This window comes from Haliotis rubra, unplaced genomic scaffold, assembly GCF_003918875.1.
Source record: "Haliotis rubra isolate DU_JTF1 unplaced genomic scaffold, ASM391887v1 Scf53, whole genome shotgun sequence".
In the NCBI taxonomy this organism is placed as follows: domain Eukaryota; kingdom Metazoa; phylum Mollusca; class Gastropoda; order Lepetellida; family Haliotidae; genus Haliotis; species Haliotis rubra.
Genome location: NW_025767224.1, coordinates 2,942,022 through 2,964,190, shown reverse-complemented (window position 1 = coordinate 2,964,190; position 22,169 = coordinate 2,942,022). Strand labels below are relative to the sequence as shown.

Sequence of the window (22,169 nt, the reverse complement as noted above, 5' to 3'; positions counted from 1 at the left end):
AGAAATGGGAAGGATGAGAATGTGCTAAAATGGCTGTAATGTGTACGTAAATAGAACCATTCCATTTGAATACAAAGGATTTTACAATCTTTTTAATTTCTCAGAGCATTTTGTGTTACCTTTTCTCTACTTCTTTGATGTCATATCAGTGTATGAATTAATTTTGAAAAGTCACTGGCCAGGAGGGAAAGTAAAATTGTTGCTATCCCACATCATACTGGCCCTGCAAAATATCAAAATGCACATCGGTCAGAATTGGTGTGATGTTTGGTAATTGAAGACGTTAAACGACAAATTTTTATTGTAATGGTTCTAAACCTCTTTTGCGCAATGCTACTGACAGTTTTAAATAGCGACCTTCGTGTGACAAGAGATAATAATATCACAAAAATCTTGCGGATGGACTTTTAACACCTTATTACTTGACTTCATCATACCCGTGTGCATTAAATAAAGAACAAATCATCTGAGATTTTCAGCTAGCCAGTCGGGATAGCTTTAAACATTATATTACTGGCCCGATTCACAATCACCTAGCATCTGGCTAGCGGGCCAGTAGCTATTTCGAACACTGTGTCATATATACCGGTTCTGGGCGGGCAACTGACCTTGGTGCGACGGACATCTTTCCATATGCGGAAGCCTCGAACTGCTATAAAACAGGATGCCCGTAAAGTACTACTACCACATCTTGAGTAAAATCGTAACCATAGTGTTTCGGAAAATGCAGCTGGACATGATCCTCGGCCAAGTTCTTTCATAACTCATTTTACGACCGCATCCCTAGAAATGAGGAGGAGGTAACTCTAAATTTGCAAGTGCACTTCCGGTGTAACTGTAAACTAATACACGTGCGGGTATCATAATCACGTCAATACTTCACTTGTTGAATAACAAAATGACCATGACGTAACGAATTATTCTTCCGCGTGTCAACAGTTTCCATATATCGGATATTAATGTTTCTCCATAATTGAACAAATGTGTAGGTTTTGTAGCAATTTTCTCGTTTGACAAATTGTTTTGCAGACGGTTTCACTAACTGAGTGACTGGTGTGTCGTATGGACCTCTAGATGGTAAATTACTAAACTTTTCAAATACTAAGAGTTTGCAATACAATATGGATTCGGACGCCGTCGCAGAAACCAGCCCACCTCCAGCTAAAAAGGTGAAGATAGAAAGTGAAGTGACTAAAACAAGTGAGAACAAGACAGTGTCAGAAGACACGAAGCCGAAGGGCAGTTCAGCGGAAACAACTGCCACAAGCAGTGACACAAACGGCCATGTCGCCGAGTCTGATGTGGGGATTACCCAGTATGTCAGCAGTCATCAAGGGTTCACTGCCATAATAAAACAGAGGTAATGCATACAGTATACTGACCTATTTACCATCCGTATTTGGGAGGACTGGGCATATGCTAGTGGTTAAAGTGTTTGCTTATCACAACAAATCCATCACATTCAATTCCCAGCATTGGCATGTTGTGTGAGTCGCATTTTGATTATCCCTTATTGTCGGGCATTGTTTGAACATGGATAAAGTAAAATTCAATTTACACACTCCATTATTCGTTATCTAATTCTGCAGACTATTGCAGTGCCTTGGTTATCATTTGTAACAGACTGGTAATCAGCAAACCTTTCACACCTTTGAAGAGTACATCAATGAATTCTTCCATAAGTTAATGGAAAATGGAGGGCTCCAAATGGTGATATTTGACATTGATTAACCCCACACAATTGAAAACTATGTTATGGTATCTCATTTGGCCAGTACTTTAAAACTGGCACTAGTCCAGACAAGAGTAAGCATCCACAAGCGTACAATCTAAGTAAACTTAGGCTCAGTATTATTCGTTACACTGCTATACTGAGTCTAACAAAACCTTGTGGGATGTCGCGTCAGGTAACCTTTTCAATTGACCAATCAGAACACAGCTTACCAAATCGCGAAAGTTGACATTCGCACATACATTTTGAACTTTTACCTCGAAATTTTTTTGGGGCCCGAACGATTCCGAATGCTATTTTCCGTACGATCGCTTCCGAGTGATGCACATGGAGCACGCCACAACCGTGAGTAAACAGTCGCTGAAAATAGCGTTTTGTCAGTATTCAAGGATGTCACAGCTTGCGGAAATATTAACTAATGATAACCACGTCAACAGAAACCCAAAAGCGTATATTCTGCAGGTCATATATCTGTGTTTTATGAGGTTTTTCATTTGTTGTGAGATCAGTGTTGGCGACCGGGGAAGAATAAATCCATTTTGTAAGTCCCGCCAAACCCTAAATAGTAGCCGTTGTCTGATTGGTTAAATCCGTTCTGTCATCTCGCGTTTGATTGGACTGTCATAGGTTGCTCTGAGGTTACCTGACGCGACCTTCCACAGGGTTTTGTTAGACTCAGAATAGCAGTGTAACGAATAATACTGAGCCTAAGTTTACTTAGACTGCACAAGTGTACATTAATGTACAGGCTTATTGGGGCAATAATCTTGTTAAACCCTATTTCACCCAACCAGCTTAGTAGGACAGGTATTTGTCAAACTACCGCAATAAAAGTTCAGTAGTTAAAATGAACTTATATAGTTTTGAGTTGATGTTTATTCTGGGGAAGTGATATTGAGAACTGATGCAGCCTGATGTTGTCTGTGCTGACACATATCCCATGATGTATCTGTGTGTTTCAGGTACTCCGATTTCATCGTTAATGAAGTCAGTGATGAAGGAACGGAAGTGCACCTCACATCTACAGACCTGCCACAAGAAGTGGAGGAACAGGTTGGTATATAATCTGTAGTAGTTTATGACTTGTCCATGTACACAGACAGGGTGGATCATTGCTTACAATACTAATCAGTGGATTATGTGGTCCAGATTGGATTGTTTACACACCACTGTCATGTTGCTAGATTGTAGAACATTGCTTAGTGCTGCAACAACAAACAAAGGCAGAGTTTCAGTTGCCTGTTGGTCACTGGTCAAACAAACAAAGGCCGAGTTTCAGTTTGGCTGTTGGTCACTGGTCAAACAAACAAAGGCAGAGTTTCAGTTGGCTGTTGGTCACTGGTCAAACAAACAAAGGCAGAGTTACAGTTGGCTGTTGGTCACTGGTCAAACAAACAAAGGCAGAGTTTCAGTTGGCTGTTGGTCACTGGTCAAACAAAGGCAGAGTTTCAGTTGGCTGTTGGTCACTGGTCAAACAAACAAAGGCAGAGTTACAGTTGGCTGTTGGTCACTGGTCAAACAAACAAAGGCCAGTTTCAGTTGGCACTTGGTCACTGGTCAAACAAACAAAGGCAGAGTTTCAGTTGGCTGTTGGTCACTGGTCAAACAAACAAAGGCAGAGTTTCAGTTGGCTGTTGGTCACTGGTCAAACAAACAAAGGCAGAGTTTCAGTTGGCAGTTGGTCACTGGTCAAACAAACAAAGGCAGAGTTTCAGTTGGCTGTTGGTCACTGGTCAAACAAACAAAGGCAGAGTTTCAGTTGGCTGTTGGTCACTGGTCAAACAAACAAAGGCAGAGTTTCAGTTGGCTGTTGGTCACTGGTCAAACAAACAAAGGCAGAGTTTGTTGGTCAGTTGGCTGTTGGTCACTGGTCAAACAAACAAAGGCAGAGTTTCAGATGGCAGTTGGTCACTGGTCAAACAAACAAAGGCAGAGTTTCAGTTGGCTGTTGGTCACTGGTCAAACAAACAAAGGCAGAGTTTCAGTTGGCTGTTGGTCACTGGTCAAACAAACAAAGGCAGAGTTTCAGTTGGCTGTTGGTCACTGGTCAAACAAACAAAGGCCGAGTTTCAGTTGGCTGTTGGTCACTGGTCAAACAAACAAAGGCAGAGTTTCAGTTGGCTGTTGGTCACTGGTCAAACAAACAAAGGCAGAGTTTCAGTTGGCTGTTGGTCACTGGTCAAACAAACAAAGGCAGAGTTTCAGTTGGCAGTTGGTCACTGGTCAAACAAACAAAGGCAGAGTTTCAGTTGGCTGTTGGTCACTGGTCAAACAAACAAAGGCAGAGTTTCAGTTGGCTGTTGGTCACTGGTCAAACAAACAAAGGCAGAGTTTCAGTTGGCTGTTGGTCACTGGTCAAACAAACAAAGGCAGAGTTTCAGTTGGTTGTTGGTCACTGGTCAAACAAACAAAGGCAGCGTTTCAGTTGGCTGTTGGTCACTGGTCAAACAAACAAAGGCAGAGTTTCAGTTGGCTGTTGGTCACTGGTCAAACAAACAAAGGCAGAGTTTCAGTTGGCTGTTGGTCACTGGTCAAACAAACAAAGGCAGAGTTTCAGTTGGCTGTTGGTCACTGGTCAAACAAACAAAGGCCGAGTTTCAGTTGACTGTTGGTCAAACAAACAAAGGCGGAGTTTCAGTTGACTGTTGGTCACTGGTCAAAGACTGATGAAGTTTCAATTAGACAGATTGTTTACATATGCTGGTATCATGGGTTTCTGGATGTTTTAGAGACATTTGCTGTCTTGTTGCTAATCACATGAAGTATTGTAAAATATTTCAGAAACTAATGAAAGACAACTTCAAACACAAGCAATCATCTGAGTAATGGCAATATCTGTGTGATGTAACAAACCTTGTTATAGCGCGGGTAAACGCTACTGTATGAACGTAACAGTGATATGAGGACTTTTGACTGACAGAAATTCTTCTTAATGCAACATTCTCTGTAAGGGATCATATCTGTTTATGCAATCTGGAATAGTATCACATTGATTTGTTGTTACTGTTCCCCATTTTGAAGCTATGTTTATAGACTCTTGCCATTGATTGATTACATACCTTGGGTGCAAGTCATCGTCTTATGTTTTAGTGTTTTTGTGTCAGAGTCACTGATAGGAACAATACGAGTAACTGCCATTCTGTAACTGTTTGAGCACAATAAACACTTACCGTGCTGAAGTACAATAGTTTAGTATATATGTGCTCTATAATAACATACATGTTCAGACGTACAGAGTTAAGAACAGTTGACCATGGAAAGCATGGCAGAGGGGCATAATGACTGCCTTTTGATCTATGCATCATGGATGCTTTGTATCATATCCTGAAAGCTTCAACTGGTGGTGATCATATCGTAACAGATGATCAAGGTGAAAACATAAGTGCAATAAGGGTAGACAACTCTGGCAGATCAACCCAGAATTGCTGAGGGTTGTGAACTGACTCTCTTACCCCTGTGCTGTCACCAGCCTCTATTGCTTATCAGGGGTGGAAATAACCCATTGCCCGACGCCCGAGTCCAGTGTTTTTTCTGTCGGGCAAGCAGATTTGTATATCACACTGTACCGGTGTCCAGTTGATATTCCAATGTTAATTATGTTGTTTATTTAAAACATCAACAAGAAAACGGCCAGTATAGTGGGAAAATTATCAGGGCAAGTGATTTTACATGTGCCACTGTACCAGAGTACACTAGCAATTTTAAAGTTATTTCCACCCCTGCTTATACATTCACTTCCTTCTGTCAAACCCATGAAGATCTGGGTTAGAATGGATCTTTAGCAACCCATTCTTGTTGTAAGAGGCAACTAGATCAGGTGGTCAGACTCGCTGAATTGGCTAACACATGTCATCATATCCCAATTGCCTAGATTGATGCTCATGTTGTTGATCACTGGATTGTCTGGTCCAGACTCAATTATTTACAGACCGCTGCCATATAGCTGGAATATTGCTGAGTGTGGTGTTAAAAAATAACAACAAAAATCATACCGTCATAGGGTACCAGTATATAATTTATTGTAAAGCGTGAGTGAGTGAGTTTAGTTTTAGGTCACACTCAGCAATATTCCTGCTATATAGCAGCGGTCTGTAAATAATCGAGTCTGGACCAGACCATCCAGTGATCAACAGCATGAGCATCGATCTGCGCAATTGGGAACTGATGACATGTGTCAACCAAGTCAGCGAGCCTGACCACCCATTGTTGTATAGCCATACCTACTGGGCCTGATTTCTATGTAACCATTGTGATATAGTTTAGACATTTGAAGGTTTTGCACCCTCAATATTCAGTCCCTCCTTGCATTGCTTGATGTGTATCAGGCAGCGGTACGTTTTACCAGAAGATGAATGTTCACAGGTGGCCGACCCATGACCCAGACGTCCTGTCGGAGGAGGACAGAGCCAAGCTGCAAACACTGCTGGATGACGCTGACAAGAAGGCGTCCATCTTGCTTGAGGTGAGGGTTTGCTTTTTTGAGACTTGATAACAGCTGTAACCTTGAGTTGTGTTGATGTTCAACAGTTGGTGCAGGTGTCAGTGGAAAGAGTTGATGAAGGTGTTTGTTGTGATGGCTGATGAAGGTATCTGCTGTTGCACCAGTTGATGAAGGTGTTCGCTGTTGCACCAGTTGATGAAGGTGTTGGCTGTTGTACCAGATGATGAAGGTGTCGGCTGTGGCACCAGATGATGAAGGTGTTGAAGGTGTTGAAGCTGTGCTGGCACCAGTTGATGAAGGTTGGCTTGGCTGTGATGAAGGTGTATGGCTGTTGCCAGTTGATGAAGGTGTTGGCTGTTGTACCAGATGATGAAGGTGTCGGCTATTGCACCAGTTCAGATGATGAAGGTGTTGGCTACCAGTGCAGGAAGGATCGGCTGTGGACCAGTTCATGAGGCCCTGTGTTGCAAAGATGCATGATAAGGCTGTCCAAGTTTGATGAAGCTCTTCCCATTCATGAAACAGCTGCTATTGCAGGCAGTGGAGGAGGATGGGACAAAGAAAATGCTCAGCCATCACTCATCCCTAAACAGCAAAAGCAGGTGGAAAAATGCTGAGGATCACCAAGATGAAAACACCTGATATAGATATAGTATTTATATGGTATGTCAAATAATGTATGTAATTGTTGATTCTTCAGGATTTGTGACAGATTGCACTCAAATCAAGAGGGGGTTGAACACCTAGGGGATCACACATCACACATCCAGACTGCAAACTTTTTTTCTTTTCTTTTTTATAGTTCAGGGAATCTAAAACATGGATGTATACAACAAATAATATTGCTTATCCTGACTCATACTTGTTGCTTATCTCCCCTTTCTCCCAAGGTATAGTGGAAACCTCTATACTATGTCCTACAGTCAAAAATAGCTCACCCCAAATGGGCATCTCCCGAATGGGACTCAACCCAACAAAAGTACTAGAATCTGTACTTTACTAAGAAAGTGTAATCCCAAATATAACATATGTTACATTTGCCCACTTTCTAGATGGCACTGTGTAATCATAGCTTCGGTCGTGGAAGCCGTGCCAATTTACACTTATCAGAGGGGTACACAAAGTCCGCAGTCTAAACTACTAGTTGTCCAACTTCCCTCTTTTGTGGAAGCCGCAGTGGCTGAACGGTGCCTTTAGGTGCCTGGTGTGGGTTCAAATCCCGGATGGAACTCAACCCAACAAAAGTACTAGAATCTGTACTTTACTAAGTGTAATCCCAAACATAACATATGTTACATCTTGTCAAACTAATATTTTTTGTTACAGGTACCATGTTTATTGTGGTTTAGTTTTACATTCTCACTTTCAGACCAACGAACACGCCCGTGAATGGAAGCCGAGTCGCGGCAATTACTGCCGCTTTGTGTTGTACAAGGAAAACAAGGATACTATGGATGCCATCAACCTCATCTCAAGACTAGCAAGGTGAGTAGGCTATCTTCAACCTGATCTCTAGACTAGGCAGGTGAGTATGTACCTTCAACCTGATGTCAAGACTAGCCAGGTGAGTAGGCTATCTTCAACCTGATCTCAAGACTAGCCAGGTGAGTATGTACCTTCAACCTTATCTCAAGACTAGCCAGGTGAGTATGTACCTTCAACCTGTTCTCTAGACTAGCCAGGTGAGTAGTTACCTTCAACCTGATCTCTAGACTAGCCAGGTGAGTATGTACCTTCAACCTGTTCTCTAGACTAGCCAGGTGAGTATGTACCTTCAACCTGATCTCTAGATCTATCCAGGTGAGTATGTACCTTCAACCTGATCTCTAGACTAGCCAGGTGAGTATGTACCTTCAACCTGATCTCTAGACTAGCCAGGTGAGTATGTACCTTCAACCTGATCTCTAGACTAGCCAGGTGAGTAGGTATCTTCAACCTGATCTGTAGACTAGCCAGGTGAGTATGTACCTTCAACCTGATCTCTAGACTAGCCAGGTGAGTATGTACCTTCAACCTGATCTCTAGACTAGCCAGGTGAGTATGTACCTTCAACCTGATCTCTAGACTAGCCAGGTGAGTATGTACCTTCAACCTGTTCTCTAGACTAGCCAGGTGAGTATGTACCTTCAACCTGATCTCTAGACTAGCCAGGTGAGTAGGCTATCTTCAACCTGATCTCTAGACTATCCAGGTGAGTATGTACCTTCAACCTGATCTGTAGACTAGCCAGGTGAGTAGGCTATCTTCAACCTGATCTGTAGACTAGCCAGGTGAGTATGTACCTTCAACCTGTTCTCTAGACTAGCCAGGTGAGTATGTACCTTCAACCTGATCTCTAGACTAGCCAGGTGAGTAGGCTATCTTCAACCTGATCTCTAGACTAGCCAGGTGAGTATGTACCTTCAACCTGTTCTCTAGACTAGCCAGGTGAGTATGTACCTTCAACCTGATCTCTAGACTAGCCAGGTGAGTATGTACCTTCAACCTGTTCTCTAGACTAGCCAGGTGAGTATGTACCTTCAACCTGTTCTCTAGACTAGCCAGGTGAGTATGTATCTTCAACCTTGATCTCTAGACTATCCAGGTGAGTATGTACCTTCAACCTGATCTCTAGACTAGCCAGGTGAGTATGTACCTTCAACCTGTTCTCTAGACTAGCCAGGTGAGTATGTACCTTCAACCTGATCTCTAGACTAGCCAGGTGAGTAAGCCATCTTCAACCTGATCTGTAGACTAGCCAGGTGAGTATGTACCTTCAACCTGTTCTCTAGACTAGCCAGGTGAGTATGTACCTTCAACCTGTTCTCTAGACTATCCAGGTGAGTATGTACCTTCAACCTGTTCTCTAGACTAGCCAGGTGAGTATGTACCTTCAACCTGATCTCTAGACTAGCCAGGTGAGTAGGCTATCTTCAACCTGATCTGTAGACTAGCAAGGTGAGTATGTACCTTCAACCTGTTCTCTAGACTAGCCAGGTGAGTATGTACCTTCAACCTGATCTCTAGACTAGCCAGGTGAGTAGGCTATCTTCAACCTGATCTGTAGACTAGCCAGGTGAGTATGTACCTTCAACCTGTTCTCTAGACTAGCCAGGTGAGTATGTACCTTCAACCTGTTCTCCTAGACTAGCCAGGTGAGTATGTATCTTCAACCTGATCTGTAGACTAGCCAGGTGAGTAGGCTATCTTCAACCTGATCTCTAGACTAGCCAGGTGAGTATGTATCTTCGACCTGATCTGTAGACTAGCCAGGTGAGTATGTACCTTCAACCTGATCTCAAGACTAGCCAGGTGAGTATGTATCTTCAACCTGATCTGTAGACTAGCCAGGTGAGTATGTACCTTCAACCTGATCTCAAGACTAGCCAGGTGAGTATGTACCTTCATCCTGTTCTCTAGACTAGCCAGGTGAGTATGTACCTTCAACCTGATCTCAAGACTAGCCAGGTGAGTAGGTACCTTCAACCTGATCTCTAGACTAGCCAGGTGAGTATGTACCTTCAACCTGATCTCAAGACTAGCCAGGTGAGTATGTACCTTCAACCTGATCTCTAGACTAGCCAGGTGAGTATGTACCTTCAACCTGATCTCTAGACTAGCCAGGTGAGTATGTACCTTCAACCTGATCTCAAGACTAGCCAGGTGAGTATGTACCTTCAACCTGATCTCAAGACTAGCCAGGTGAGTATGTACCTTCAACCTTTTGGTAAGCTTCAAAGGTGCCTGATATTTATTATATCGCTTCCCTTCCAGGTTGAAAACTCAGCTGTTCAGCTATGCAGGTACAAAGGACAAACGAGCTAAAACATCACAGGAAATCACTGCATTCAGGTGAGGGTGCATTCTGTTTAGGATTCCGAACGAAAGATGGAGTTATCTCCCTCCTGTTTTGGCACAAACAATTTCTCACGATTTGTATTATTTCAGAATTGTTACATCAATAGCACCTATGATGTGTTGAAGTTTGAATATACATGACTCACGTTGTGTTGGACCTAGGAACAGTGTTTATTGAGATTATGAAGATATCACAGACTTCATGAGATCAATATCTATGGAGTAATAAAAGATATGATCAACTTGGGTTTCAGAGTCACTGCCAACAAGCTTCAGGCTGTCAACACAAAACTCCGCAACATGATGATGGGTAACTTCAGGTAGGTGAGAAATGGCTCTGTCCAGTTGACTGCTAGTGGACAGTGCGTGTGGACAGTGTTATTTGCCTGCAGTACATATTGTATGCTCCAGAGCTTGTATAGTTTGACTTCCAGTCTAAGATGTCTCACATTTGTACTTTACACTATGTGGAGGGGGTATACTGACACAGTAACAACTGATTGTCAAAATGTGATGTGATATGTAAATAATAAATTGGTAAATATGGTGACCATGTATTTAGAGAAAAATTATGGATGTAAAACTGAGACATGGAATGGTGACAATTGGTATTTAGATGTGATTTGTTAATGACATGACAAAATGTAATGTTGGTATTTAGATGTGATTTGTTAATGACATAACAAAATGTAAAAAACTGAGACATGGAATGGTGATTGGTATTTAGATGTGATTTGTTAATGTTAATGAGACATGGAATGGTGACAAATTTAGATGTGATGTTAATGAATGACTGAGACATGGAATGGTGACAATTGGTATTTAGATGTGATTTGTTAATGACATGACAAAATGTAAAAACTGAGACATGGAATGGTGACAATTGGTATTTAGATGTGATTTGTTAATGACATGACAAAATGTAAAAACTGAGACATGGAATGGTGACAATTGGTATTTAGATGTGATTTGATTTGTAAACTTGGTGACAATTGGTATTTAGTGTGATCCTAGTTATGTAAAGGCCCCACTGATTTGAAGCTCGGACAGCTGAGAGGGAATCATTTCCAAATAGTGCTGAGGTGAGTGTCCACAGTGTCTGTAGTATATATGTCTGGATCTTCAGTGGAGAAGTTGAATATCAGTACAGACTGCAGACTTACAAAGGAAAGGCAACACATGGATGAAGTAGGTAAATGGACGAATCTTGTTTCGGTCAAAATTGGTCTCCAGTAACCTATTCTTGTCATAAAGGTCAGCTGAAATCTATTGATGAAGAGGTTCACTATGTTTTTTGCCTTTCTAAAAGCAAAAATGAAATACTTAGATCAATTCTTAAAACACCTTGTGTTTTTGATGGCTGTAGGTTTCACTGTCAGTATAACATAGATGTCTATCATAGATTCTTTCATGTGACGAGAGTTAATCTCCTCGTGTACATCAAGAGTTCTGTTACACAATGTGTTCACAGACAGTGATGAGTTTTTCCATTTTGCCAGTGTTAGTGCTTTCAGTGCCTTCAGCTGTTAACTAGCAGGCAGTCATGTTGGTGTGATCCCTTCCTCCAGTTGCCATGCCTCTGTGGCTGTAACATCACTGCGAGGGTCACTGGAGGTCTTAGCTTGTTCCGTACTCTGGGTTAGATATTCAGTAAGAAATGTTGAATATTGCTGGCACAGATGACCAGATCACTTCAGCCATGACTATCACTGGTGTTTACACGACCGGATTTCATCAACTACTACGGCATGCAGAGGTTCGGCACCACATCCATTCCCACACATCATGTGGGCAGGTAGGTGCACTGTGGAGTCAGAGGCTATTGTAGAATCTCTAGAAAATAGACCTCATGTGGACAATGAACATGTGTGATGATCACCATTACTGTCACAGACGATCAGTGAGGTATCGGAGGTGCTCCCCCAGTACCTACTGCATGGCATGTGTCCAATAAATGAGGATGGAAAGATTACAGTCTGTCACTTGGTTCATGCTATGTCATGGCAATGCTCATGTTGTCGACCACTGGATTGTATGGCTCAGAATTGCTTTTATAAAGGAGGCTGTGATGGAGCTGCAATACTGCTTACTGCAGGACAACTCACTCACTCACTCACTAACTCACTCACTAAATCACTCACTGACTAAATCTACTTTCATGTTTCTTTCATGCAGGGCTCTGCTGCACTCACAGTGGATGGAAGCGGTGGATCTCATCCTCAAACCACGGAAAAGTGGTACGTTGGTTTTGGTGTTCTTGTCCGTGAATGATTAAGTGTGTGGAGGACTATTAGAACTGCCCAGTCATCCAAGGAGCCTGAACTTGCTCTGCAGAGTTGCATTCCCTGGCAGAGCCAGGATTCACTTGTTTCACATGTAGATTCAGCCTGATTATCAGTCGTGGTCTGTCAGCTCTCATTTCAAAATGGTATATGTGTATGATGACTGGCATCACTCAAGGCTTTCCTGTGTCTAGCTGACAAGTTGTAATATGTAACATATGTTATATTTGGGATTACACTTTCTTAGTTAAGTACAGATTATGGTACTTTAACACCCAGTTTCTCAGAACTTTCGAATCCCGGGTGGGACTCAACCCCAAAAAGTACTAGAATCTGTACTTTACTAAGAAAGTGTAATCCCAAATATAACATATGTTACATTTGACCACTTTCTAAATGGCATTGTGTATTCAAAGTTTTAATAATAATATGACTGAGATATCATATAATGGGGTTAAAAACATTCAAAGTGTTAAACATATTGGACATCTCATCCAGTTATGACCATTGATGAAACAGAACTACACTTGTCTATTAGCAGCAGACTTGAATAGTGAAACATACACAACACCACAGGCCGATCCCAGGTTTGAATCCCACTGACCTGGGTTTGAAGCAGCACTCAGGGAGAGTATGGGATTTTCATGTCGGTTGTATTGTCCTTTACCACAGGTATTTTGCACCAGAATTTATTGCACCTTAAGATAAATTTCTGAAATCAAATTCGAATTCTGATTGGTCAATAGCCAAAGCATACCAAACAATGTAGGCAGATTTGCCAGGGTGTACGAACCGTAGACCCCATCAAATCTGTCATGTGACACACTACACGGGTTGTAAGAATGACCTTGACCTTAGATGGAATGTGGCTGCCAAACGGCTGATCGCTTCAAAATTTTAGAGTTGGCATATACAATTATGAGTATAAACAGAGTAATAAAATTGTTGCCATAATTTCTTATTTGTTTGTGACAATAAATATATCCAAAAAATAAAATGTTTCTGTCTTTTACTTGTCGTTTAACAAAACCTCAAATTCTATTTTTTTTAAACTAAGCCATCCCGAGTTATCTCCCTTTATGACCGTTCAGGAAAAAACATGGCAAAACGTTTTGCGTCTCATTCTGCCGATGATTGAATGTTGTTGTTTAAAGATAAGCTAAATAAAAAGGTCTTAAGGGTAATAAATTTGTCACATGGTGTTTTGAAAGGGTGTACAGGACTGTAAGACCCTTGTAAATTCTGTATTTCCTGAGTCTTACAGTCCCGTAAACCCTTTCAAAACACCATGTAACTAATATCTGATGATTACAGGGGATGACAGTATGAAGAAGTGCCGCGAGGAGTGGGGCAAATCACGTGATCCAAGCGCTGCTCTGAGGTATGTCCCCAGTCATCACAACATCGAGAGGACTTTGCTGGAGACACTGATGAAGCAGGGCGAGACCAGCTACGCCAATGCTCTGCAGGCGGTAAGTCAGAACAACAGAAGTGGTTGTATTGAAAGTAGTACCTACAACCAATATTACCAACAGACAGATAAGACATACACAAATAGCTGTATTGAGCTTAGCATTTAGATTCTTGGATGGATTAATACTTGTAAAGACCTTCTAAAATTCAGGGGAATGTCGAACGGTAGCAGTGTTAACATGATTATGGCAACATCTCAAATATCCATACTTCATGAATTCAACTGTGGAATGGGTATCTTACAGCATATTTTGATTTGCTATTAGTTACATCTAAAACTGAACACAACATTTATGTCCAGTTCCTGCTTCAAACTTGGGCACTTGGCAACTTGTATTTTGCTGTGAAGAGTTGTGTACCTTAGGCATACTTATCATCATGGGTTTGAATCTTATTTCATTGATCATGTTCCTAGGTTTGTCTGCCCCATACATGGGCTTGTGGGTTTCCCCAAAGTGATAAACATCTCAAACCTGCATCACATTAAGATTTTCTCCCATACCATTACCAAGGTGACCTGCATTGATATAATGGAAACACTGTGTTTTATGCTAAACTCACTCACTCCATCAGTCGATAATTGCTTGCAGCTGCCAAGAAATACCCGGCTCATGTATGCCCATGCCTACCAGAGTTACGTGTGGAACTCCATGACTTCTCGCAGACTGGCGGAGTTCGGTTACAAGGTGAAGGTCGGGGACCTGGTCATCCCGCACAGCATCAACTGGGAGGGGAGAGGTGAGAGGAACAAGCAGATTAGTGGACATGTTGACAACTCCCAGTTGCATGTATTCAGGGGTCAGCAGTACTGTATGTTATCTGTGGAATCAATCTGTCTTTGTATCCTTGTTATCTGTATCAGTTATTGTTTGGATGCGGAACTGAATATGATATTAATTTCTTTTCTGATGAATGAAAATCCAACATTGTAGGACAAGTATGTATTTCAGGAGGGGATGACGAGTCAAAGTTGCAGCCGACAGTTGTGACAGAGGAGAACCAATCAGAATACAGCATACAGGACCTGGTGTTGCCCCTCCCCGGACATGATGTCATCTACCCTGATGGCGAGGGTAAGTAGTGCACCATTAGTGTTCCCAATTTCACAAAACACGCAAACAACAATTTACAGTCTTCTTTTTCTTTCTTGCCAAGTATCTGTTCACAACTTTCTTCAAGTCAATGTCTGAAACTGACGATGCATTCAGGCTAATCATGAGAAGTCTGTTGCAAGTTTGAACACTGAGTCTGTTTCTATGATCTGTCACAATCAGTTTCACTTTTGAGAACACTCATTCAACTTCAGAAGTGGACAATCACAGTTGCATGAATGGACAGTAATTGAACAATGTTTGATTCAAGTTTCAAAGTTGAGGCTTGAGTCTTCAAAATGGTGGAGAGTGAACTGGTGTCAAGCTCCTTTACTTGACTCCACTCAATCTGTGTTTGGTTTGACAGTAAGTCCATTTCTGCCCTTAGTGTTCCACTTAGAACATAATGAACAAAACATCATTCCCTTCTTTTGTCATCTTCTGAGTACCTCGACCAGGGGACGGTTTTGTTGCCACTTTTTGTCAAATGCAGTCTTGTGACCACCATCTTTCTTCTGTGTTGGATTAACTGACTCTGTCATGTGTGCCCTTGAGTTTTCATAGGAAACTACCTCTGGACTTCGTCTCTAAGTCCGGTCTGAAAAAAGATATATACAAAGTTAATATACCATATTCAAAATATTCTTAGATATTAAATGTGCAATCATAATTATTAAAACAAAAAATATCACACAATAATACACCTGAGCGGTAGCATCTACTGTGGAAAGTTTCCTGACAAGGGTGTGGCTTCCCATTGTTTGAAATCGTGAAAATAGTTTTTGTATTCCTTCAAGACTTACTTTTTTATGAAATCTGACACTAAACACTAAACACTAAAACAAAGGCTACCATGTGAAGCTGTTATGCAGAAGCTGTATTAACTATTTCATTTCCCAGGACAAACAACAAAATAATTCAAGATCAATTTCAAATTGCCGATGGATTCAAAATGGCCGGACATTTCGAGTTTCAGATTTTCACCTAAACAGCACAGTCACATGAATATCCCGGTCCCCAAAGCGTGCAGGAAATACATCACATGTAGTTCACACATCGTTTGTCTTTAATAAATGAAGGTTTAATTTGAAAGGCGTGGTGAAATGGAAAGGGAAATCAACGGCCTAAAAATCACTTAACTTAGAGGCAATATACCTGTTAGTGTTAGGAGCTTAAGAAATCTACTAGTTGGTTAGCTGACTTCTTTGCTTCAACCTTCACTTTCTTCTCTTTTCCTTTGATTCTTTCTTGGTAGGCATTGTGATTTGTAAAGCTTTAGACTAAACACATTTGACTTCAGCCGGTTTAAATGCCAATTTCCTAATCATTATCAAAACAATTTATGCCTCCCTTTGAAAGGGAGAGAACTCCCTTCCTTAATAAAATCCGGAAAATACACACAGGTTGTTGTGAAATCAAGCACAGCTGGAATAAAAGTGGGATTTCAAGGCTTTCTAAAAGGGCAGGGCGAAAAACAAAAAGGGCAGGGCGAAAAATCAAAGGCAGGGCGAGCCCTCCTAAAATGTGCCTAGGGGAACACTAACCATGGGAAGACAGTGGTATGGGAGACGGGCATATCAGATGCTATAGCCTTCACACAATTGTGTGTTTTCATATCAATTATGTCAATCTCCATTGATGAAAGTCAAAAAGAAACAAGTTTGAAGCTTTTGTTGCTGAATGTTGATATATAAAAGACATGAGGGAAACATCATCTAAAATTACTATTCCAACTTTCAGTTTGTAAAAAGTAATATGCAGCTGATAGCATGTTGAGTGTGAGAGTACAGCTGACTAGTTTCAGTGACAGACATTGGTGATGTCATTGTAACTGATTATGTTACAACTGTCTGTCTAGCACTGGATGATAAATATGTTTATATTGACCATTATTTTGGTTTCCTTCAGTGAGGCGAAGGTTTGTTATGGTAAGAAGATGAACCAGGTTTCGTGTCAGTGGTGATTATAGTCCTTGTGATGGTTGCTGTGGGTTGTTTCAGTGGGCTCATGGTACCGAGAGCTGATGGAGAAGGACGACCTTGACATTGACAACATGAAACAGAAGAACAAGTAGGTCCAAGACTAAAGATCTTTCTCAATACGCTGCTATATTGCTGGAATATTGCTGAGTGCAGCGTTAAACAACAAACAGACAAAATGTTAGCAACAAAGAACATTCTCTCTATGACTTCTCCTCCTTTCTGAGAAGTGCTCTGTGTGAAAACTAGTTGACGGAGGGTAGACATTTAGGTGCTGGTAATTTCATCATGTGAAAAAGAACTCTGAAAACCATAAGTCAATCCAGTTTAATCTAGTCTAAATGCCAATTAAAAATCGTTGGTTTAATGAATTGTATAACAAAACATTAGCTGAGACCATTCATGTGTTTTAGGGATTATTCCCTGCCTGGTGACTATCGCCACCTACTGGTGACCCCAAGAGATGTGACCTGGGACGTGGTTACCTACAATGACTTCACAGTCCCACTCTCACAGGGAGATCTCGATGTGATGTTTAACAAACCTCAACCAGAGAGTGTCAAGGGTAGGTGTATTGAGAATATCGTAGAGGAGGCGTACAGTGTAGGCATTTACTAATGTGGGCTATATAGGATAAGTAACCAGTGTAGGCATATACTGATGTAGGCTATACAGGCTAGGCAACCAGTGTAGGCATATACTGATGTAGGCTATACAGGGTAGGCAACCAGTGTAGGCATATACTGATGTAGGCTATACAGGCTAGGCAACCAGTGTAGGCATATACTGATGTAGGCTATACAGGGTAGGCAACCAGTGTAGGCATATACTGATGTAGGCTATACAGGTAGGCAACCAGTGTAGGCATATACTGATGTAGGCAACCAGTGTAGGCATATACTGATGTAGGCTATACAGGGTAGGCAACCAGTGTAGGCATATACTGATGTAGGCTATACAGGGTAGGCAAAGTGTAGGCAATGTAGGCTATATGTAATGTGGGCATATGGTAGGCAATGTGTAGGCTATATAGGTAGGCAACCAAAGTGTAGGCATATACTGATGTAGGCTATACAGGGTAGGCAAAGTGTAGGCAGTGTAGGCATATACTGATGTAGGCTATACAGGGTAGGCAACCAGTGTAGGCATATACTGATGTAGGCTATACAGGTGTAGGCAACCAGTGTAGGCATATACTGATGTAGGCTATACAGTGTAGGCATATACTGATGTAGGCTATACAGGGTAGGCAACCAGTGTAGGCATATACTGATGTAGGCTATACAGGGTAGGCATATACTGATGTAGGCTATACAGGGTAGGCAACCAGTGTAGGCATATACTGATGTAGGCTATACAGGTAGGCAACCAGTGTAGGCATATACTGATGTAGGCTACCAGGGTAGGCATATACTGATGTAGGCTATACAGGGTAGGCAACCAGTGTAGGCATATACTGATGTAGGCTATACAGGGTAGGCATATACTGATGTAGGCTATACAGGGTAGGCAACCAGTGTAGGCATATACTGATGTAGGCTATACAGGTAGGCAACCAGTGTAGGCATATACTAATGTAGGCTATACAGGGTAGGCAACCAGTGTAGGCATATACTGATGTAGGCTATACAGGGTAGGCATATAGTGATGTAGGCTATACAGGGTAGGCAACCAGTGTAGGCATATACTGATGTAGGCTATACAGGGTAGGCATATACTGATGTAGGCTATACAGGGTAGGCAACCAGTATGCATATACAGCCATATACTGATGTAGGCTATACAGGGTAGGCAACCAGTGTAGGCATATACTGATGTAGGCTATACAGGGTAGGCAACCAGTGTAGGCATATACTGATGTAGGCTATACAGGGTAGGCATATACTGATGTAGGCTATACAGGGTATGCAACCAGTGTAGCCATATACTGATGTAGGCTATACAGGGTAGGCAACCAGTGTAGGCATATACTGATGTAGGCTATACAGGGTAGGCATATACTGATGTAGGCTATACAGGGTATGCAACCAGTGTAGCCATATACTGATGTAGGCTATACAGGGTAGGCAACCAGTGTAGGCATATACTGATGTAGGCTATACAGGGTAGGCATATACTGATGTAGGCTATACAGGGTATGCAACCAGTGTAGCATATACTGATGTAGGCTATACAGGGTACAACCAGTGTAGGCATATACTGATGTAGGCTATACAGGGTAGGCATATACTGATGTAGGCTATACAGGCTATGCAACCAGTGTAGGCATAGACTGATGTAAACCATAGTAGGTAGGCATACATTGAATACATTACAAGTTGTTCACTGGTCCATGTTTGTTTCTGTACGCAACATAATGAACGTAATGAAGCATCGAGGGTACATCAACCCATGTCCCCCTCGAGACCAGTGAACAACGTATTTATCTTACCAAACACCTTAATGGTAAGACAACAAGAAAAATAAATTTAGAGTTATCTCCCTTCCATCGATTTGCATTCTCAAAACATCAGTAATTTCCGTACATCATACGTGATTCAATTTTATTCGAGATAAAGAATTACTACTACGAGGTACCAAATGAGTTTGGCATTCCCAGCGGGGTACATAGAAAATGATACTTGCTTGTAAGCGGGATACATAGAGAATACTACACGAGGTCTCATTACATACGAATTATACGAAAGAGTGTCCTTCCTTAGGTATCTGACCGAGCGAAAGCGAGGTCAGATAACATAGGAAGGTCACGAGTTTCGTATAATTCATATGTAATGAGACCGAGTGTGGTATTTTATTTATTACCCACGTCTTACATGCATTAAATTGACAAAATAGCGTATTTTTGTTAATATTTTGGTTTCAAACCGAAACCGGTTTAATAAAGAGGTTGCGGAAGAGTTTTGTACTGTAGTACAATATTTGCATGACGTGACATTGACGTCACTGTAATGACGTCACTGCCTTGGTAACCGACGTCACGATGCATGTCAGTTGTCATCGCCTCGTACAGCCTCCTACAGTAAACTACTCCGTAGCACCCTGTTTCTTGGCATTCAGTTGCTTCATTCAGCTAACATCACTGGTGGAAACATTGCGTTTACGTTTTTCGACGGGTATAATGTCTCAGTTCGACTCGCAATTAAACACCGACACGGCAACGTTCGCGATGTTTACATTCCCACAATGCATTTAAGTTGTAGAATGAATGGATTCACGTGTTTGTTATGAATGAAAAAATAGTTACGTCAGAATGTGACCTAATTGAGAGGTCATCGGTTATCCAATCAAATCGTTAGAATCTCAGGTCAAGTCGTTACGACACAGGTCAACGCGATACGACACTCGTGTGACATACGAGATTAGTATGCAACTACCCATACGTTGACCACGTGGGTAATAAATTGACTGAGCTCTCTTATATTATTTCAATCAATTATGTGTGAGGCAAGATAAATACTGATGTAGGCATACACTGATGTAAGCTATAGAAGATAGGCAATACTGATGTACGCTATAGAAAATAGGCATAGTGTAGGCATGCACTGATGTAGATTAGAGAAGACATGCATACAATGAAGGTTTGTACTGATGAGGGCCACAGAGAGAAGGCATACAGTGTAATCTGTTTACTGTTTAGGCATAGAGGGTGTTAGTAGGTAGTTACTGCCTCCTATTTATATACAAAAGTGGTTTTGAGGTGATCCAGGTTTATTCCTTGTGTTTGGTATGTCTCTTGAATTACTCTCAGTAGGCTGCAACAGGCTTCATGAAACAGAAATAATAGCTAGATGCATTCAACATGTACCTACTTATTCTCAGGGGGAATAATCCTACTAGTCATGAAGACAACTTTATGAAACATGTGTTATCACTTTGGCATAACTGCATAATATAGCCAGTGTGAGTGTTGGTTGAATTCTGTACTTTTTCTCTGTGACTGTCATCTTTGCTGTTATATGTGCTAGCTGCACCTGTGTCTCTCTCCACAGAGGGCAAGTTCCGAGCTTTACGACTGGAGTTTTCCCTTCCCTCCTCAACCTACGCAACAATGGCTCTGCGAGAAATCCTCAAGATTGACACTTCCTCCACTTTCCAGACTTCGCTGAATGTGACGACACCAACAGATAGTGAACCAGTTAAATCCACAGTCAGATAGTGAACCAGTTAAAACCATGGTCAGATAGTGAACCAGTAAAAGCCATGGTCAGATAGTGAACCAGTTATAACCAGTCAGTGCCAGTTTGCATGGTGAATGACACGACACAGCTTTGATAAACTTGCTTTAACAAGCTGGTTTCGGGTAGATGATGCCCAGAGCAGAGCTTGAGTCTGATCCAGCAGCTGGAAACCTCATTAGGTGACTTTGACATGTCACCAGCGCCACCTACTGGACACGAGGAGAATCAACAAACAGATGATTCCTGGAAGTGTTTCTGGGGTATATAATCGGGGTTACTAATGCAAGCTATTGTATTCCTGCTCTATACTCAAACCTCCTGTATGTGGCCATAGAAGAAGACTCATTGACTGGACATTGGTTTTGACCTCTAAAGGTCACCACAGTTGGGAAAAGATTGGACATATATTTTTGCTTCTGTATAATAAATTGTTTGGGCATTTTGTCTCTATAGATCTCTGTGGTTGTAATGCATTGGACATTGGATTTGACCTCTACACATCACTGTGGGTTAGAGGCAGTAGGTGGTTGTTTCGGAGTCTCTTGGAAAGCATAGTTCTGATTGGTCATTTTTACCAGGAACAATTGAAAATTATTGGCTTGCCTGTGCTTCATGGTATGTATGTAGTTGCAGCAAATAACAGACCAGGTGCTTGAGGAAGTGATGTCTGTAGTTTTGAATTTATAGACTTCATTTACTTCAGTGTCAATGATAAGCACTTCACACACAGCTAATGTATTCACAAACACCCAAAATTAGTGACATCTTTCAGCGAAATAGTGCAACTCAAGACCCACACATTCTCGGAGTTGGAGAAGCAGCATTTGTTTTGGTGTATATATTTCTGAATATATTTGAGTTAGAATGCCAAGGATTAGCATCCATCCTGGGCCCCCACACAGACAGGATGTGTGAATGGGCAGTCTCTCCAGCAGCTGGTAACATCCATACTCGGCCCATCCATCAGCAGGTAACATCCATACTCGGCCCATCCATCAGCAGGTAACATCCATCCTCGGCCCCCACACAGACAGGATGTGTGAATGAGCAGTCTCTCCATCAACTGGTAACATCCATCCTGGGCCCCCACCCAGACCGGATGTGTGAATGAGCAGTCTCTCCATCAGCTGGTAACATCCATCCTCTGCCCCCACAC

The 22,169-nt window shown here is 41.7% G+C and overlaps 1 protein-coding gene across 1 annotated transcript; it reads left to right on the top strand.

Annotated features, from left to right (window-relative positions):
• The first annotated feature begins 827 nt into the window (after nt 1–827).
• Nucleotides 828–21,465, top strand: LOC124253033 (pseudouridylate synthase 7 homolog). Its single transcript, XM_046686749.1, has 16 exons — nt 828–1,360; nt 2,695–2,789; nt 6,058–6,194; nt 6,394–6,472; nt 6,699–6,775; nt 7,543–7,658; nt 9,927–10,004; nt 10,265–10,330; nt 11,719–11,805; nt 12,186–12,247; nt 13,607–13,764; nt 14,356–14,503; nt 14,716–14,838; nt 16,857–16,926; nt 17,249–17,400; nt 20,825–21,465. Exons 1-16 carry the CDS (start codon nt 1,122–1,124, stop codon nt 20,989–20,991), a joined length of 1,854 nt encoding a protein of 617 aa, XP_046542705.1. The 5' UTR covers nt 828–1,121; the 3' UTR covers nt 20,992–21,465.
• The last annotated feature ends 704 nt before the right edge of the window (nt 21,466–22,169 follow it).

Excerpts from the sequence above, each read along its gene's own strand:
- LOC124253033 (XM_046686749.1), top strand. The coding sequence starts at position 1,122 with ATGGATTCGGACGCCGTCGCAGAAACCAGCCCACCTCCAGCTAAAAAG. Across the intron at positions 6,776-7,542 it reads TCCCTAAACAGCAAAAGCAG|ACCAACGAACACGCCCGTGA; the intron begins GTGGAAAAATGC and ends TCTCACTTTCAG. Across the intron at positions 11,806-12,185 it reads CCCACACATCATGTGGGCAG|GGCTCTGCTGCACTCACAGT; the intron begins GTAGGTGCACTG and ends TCTTTCATGCAG.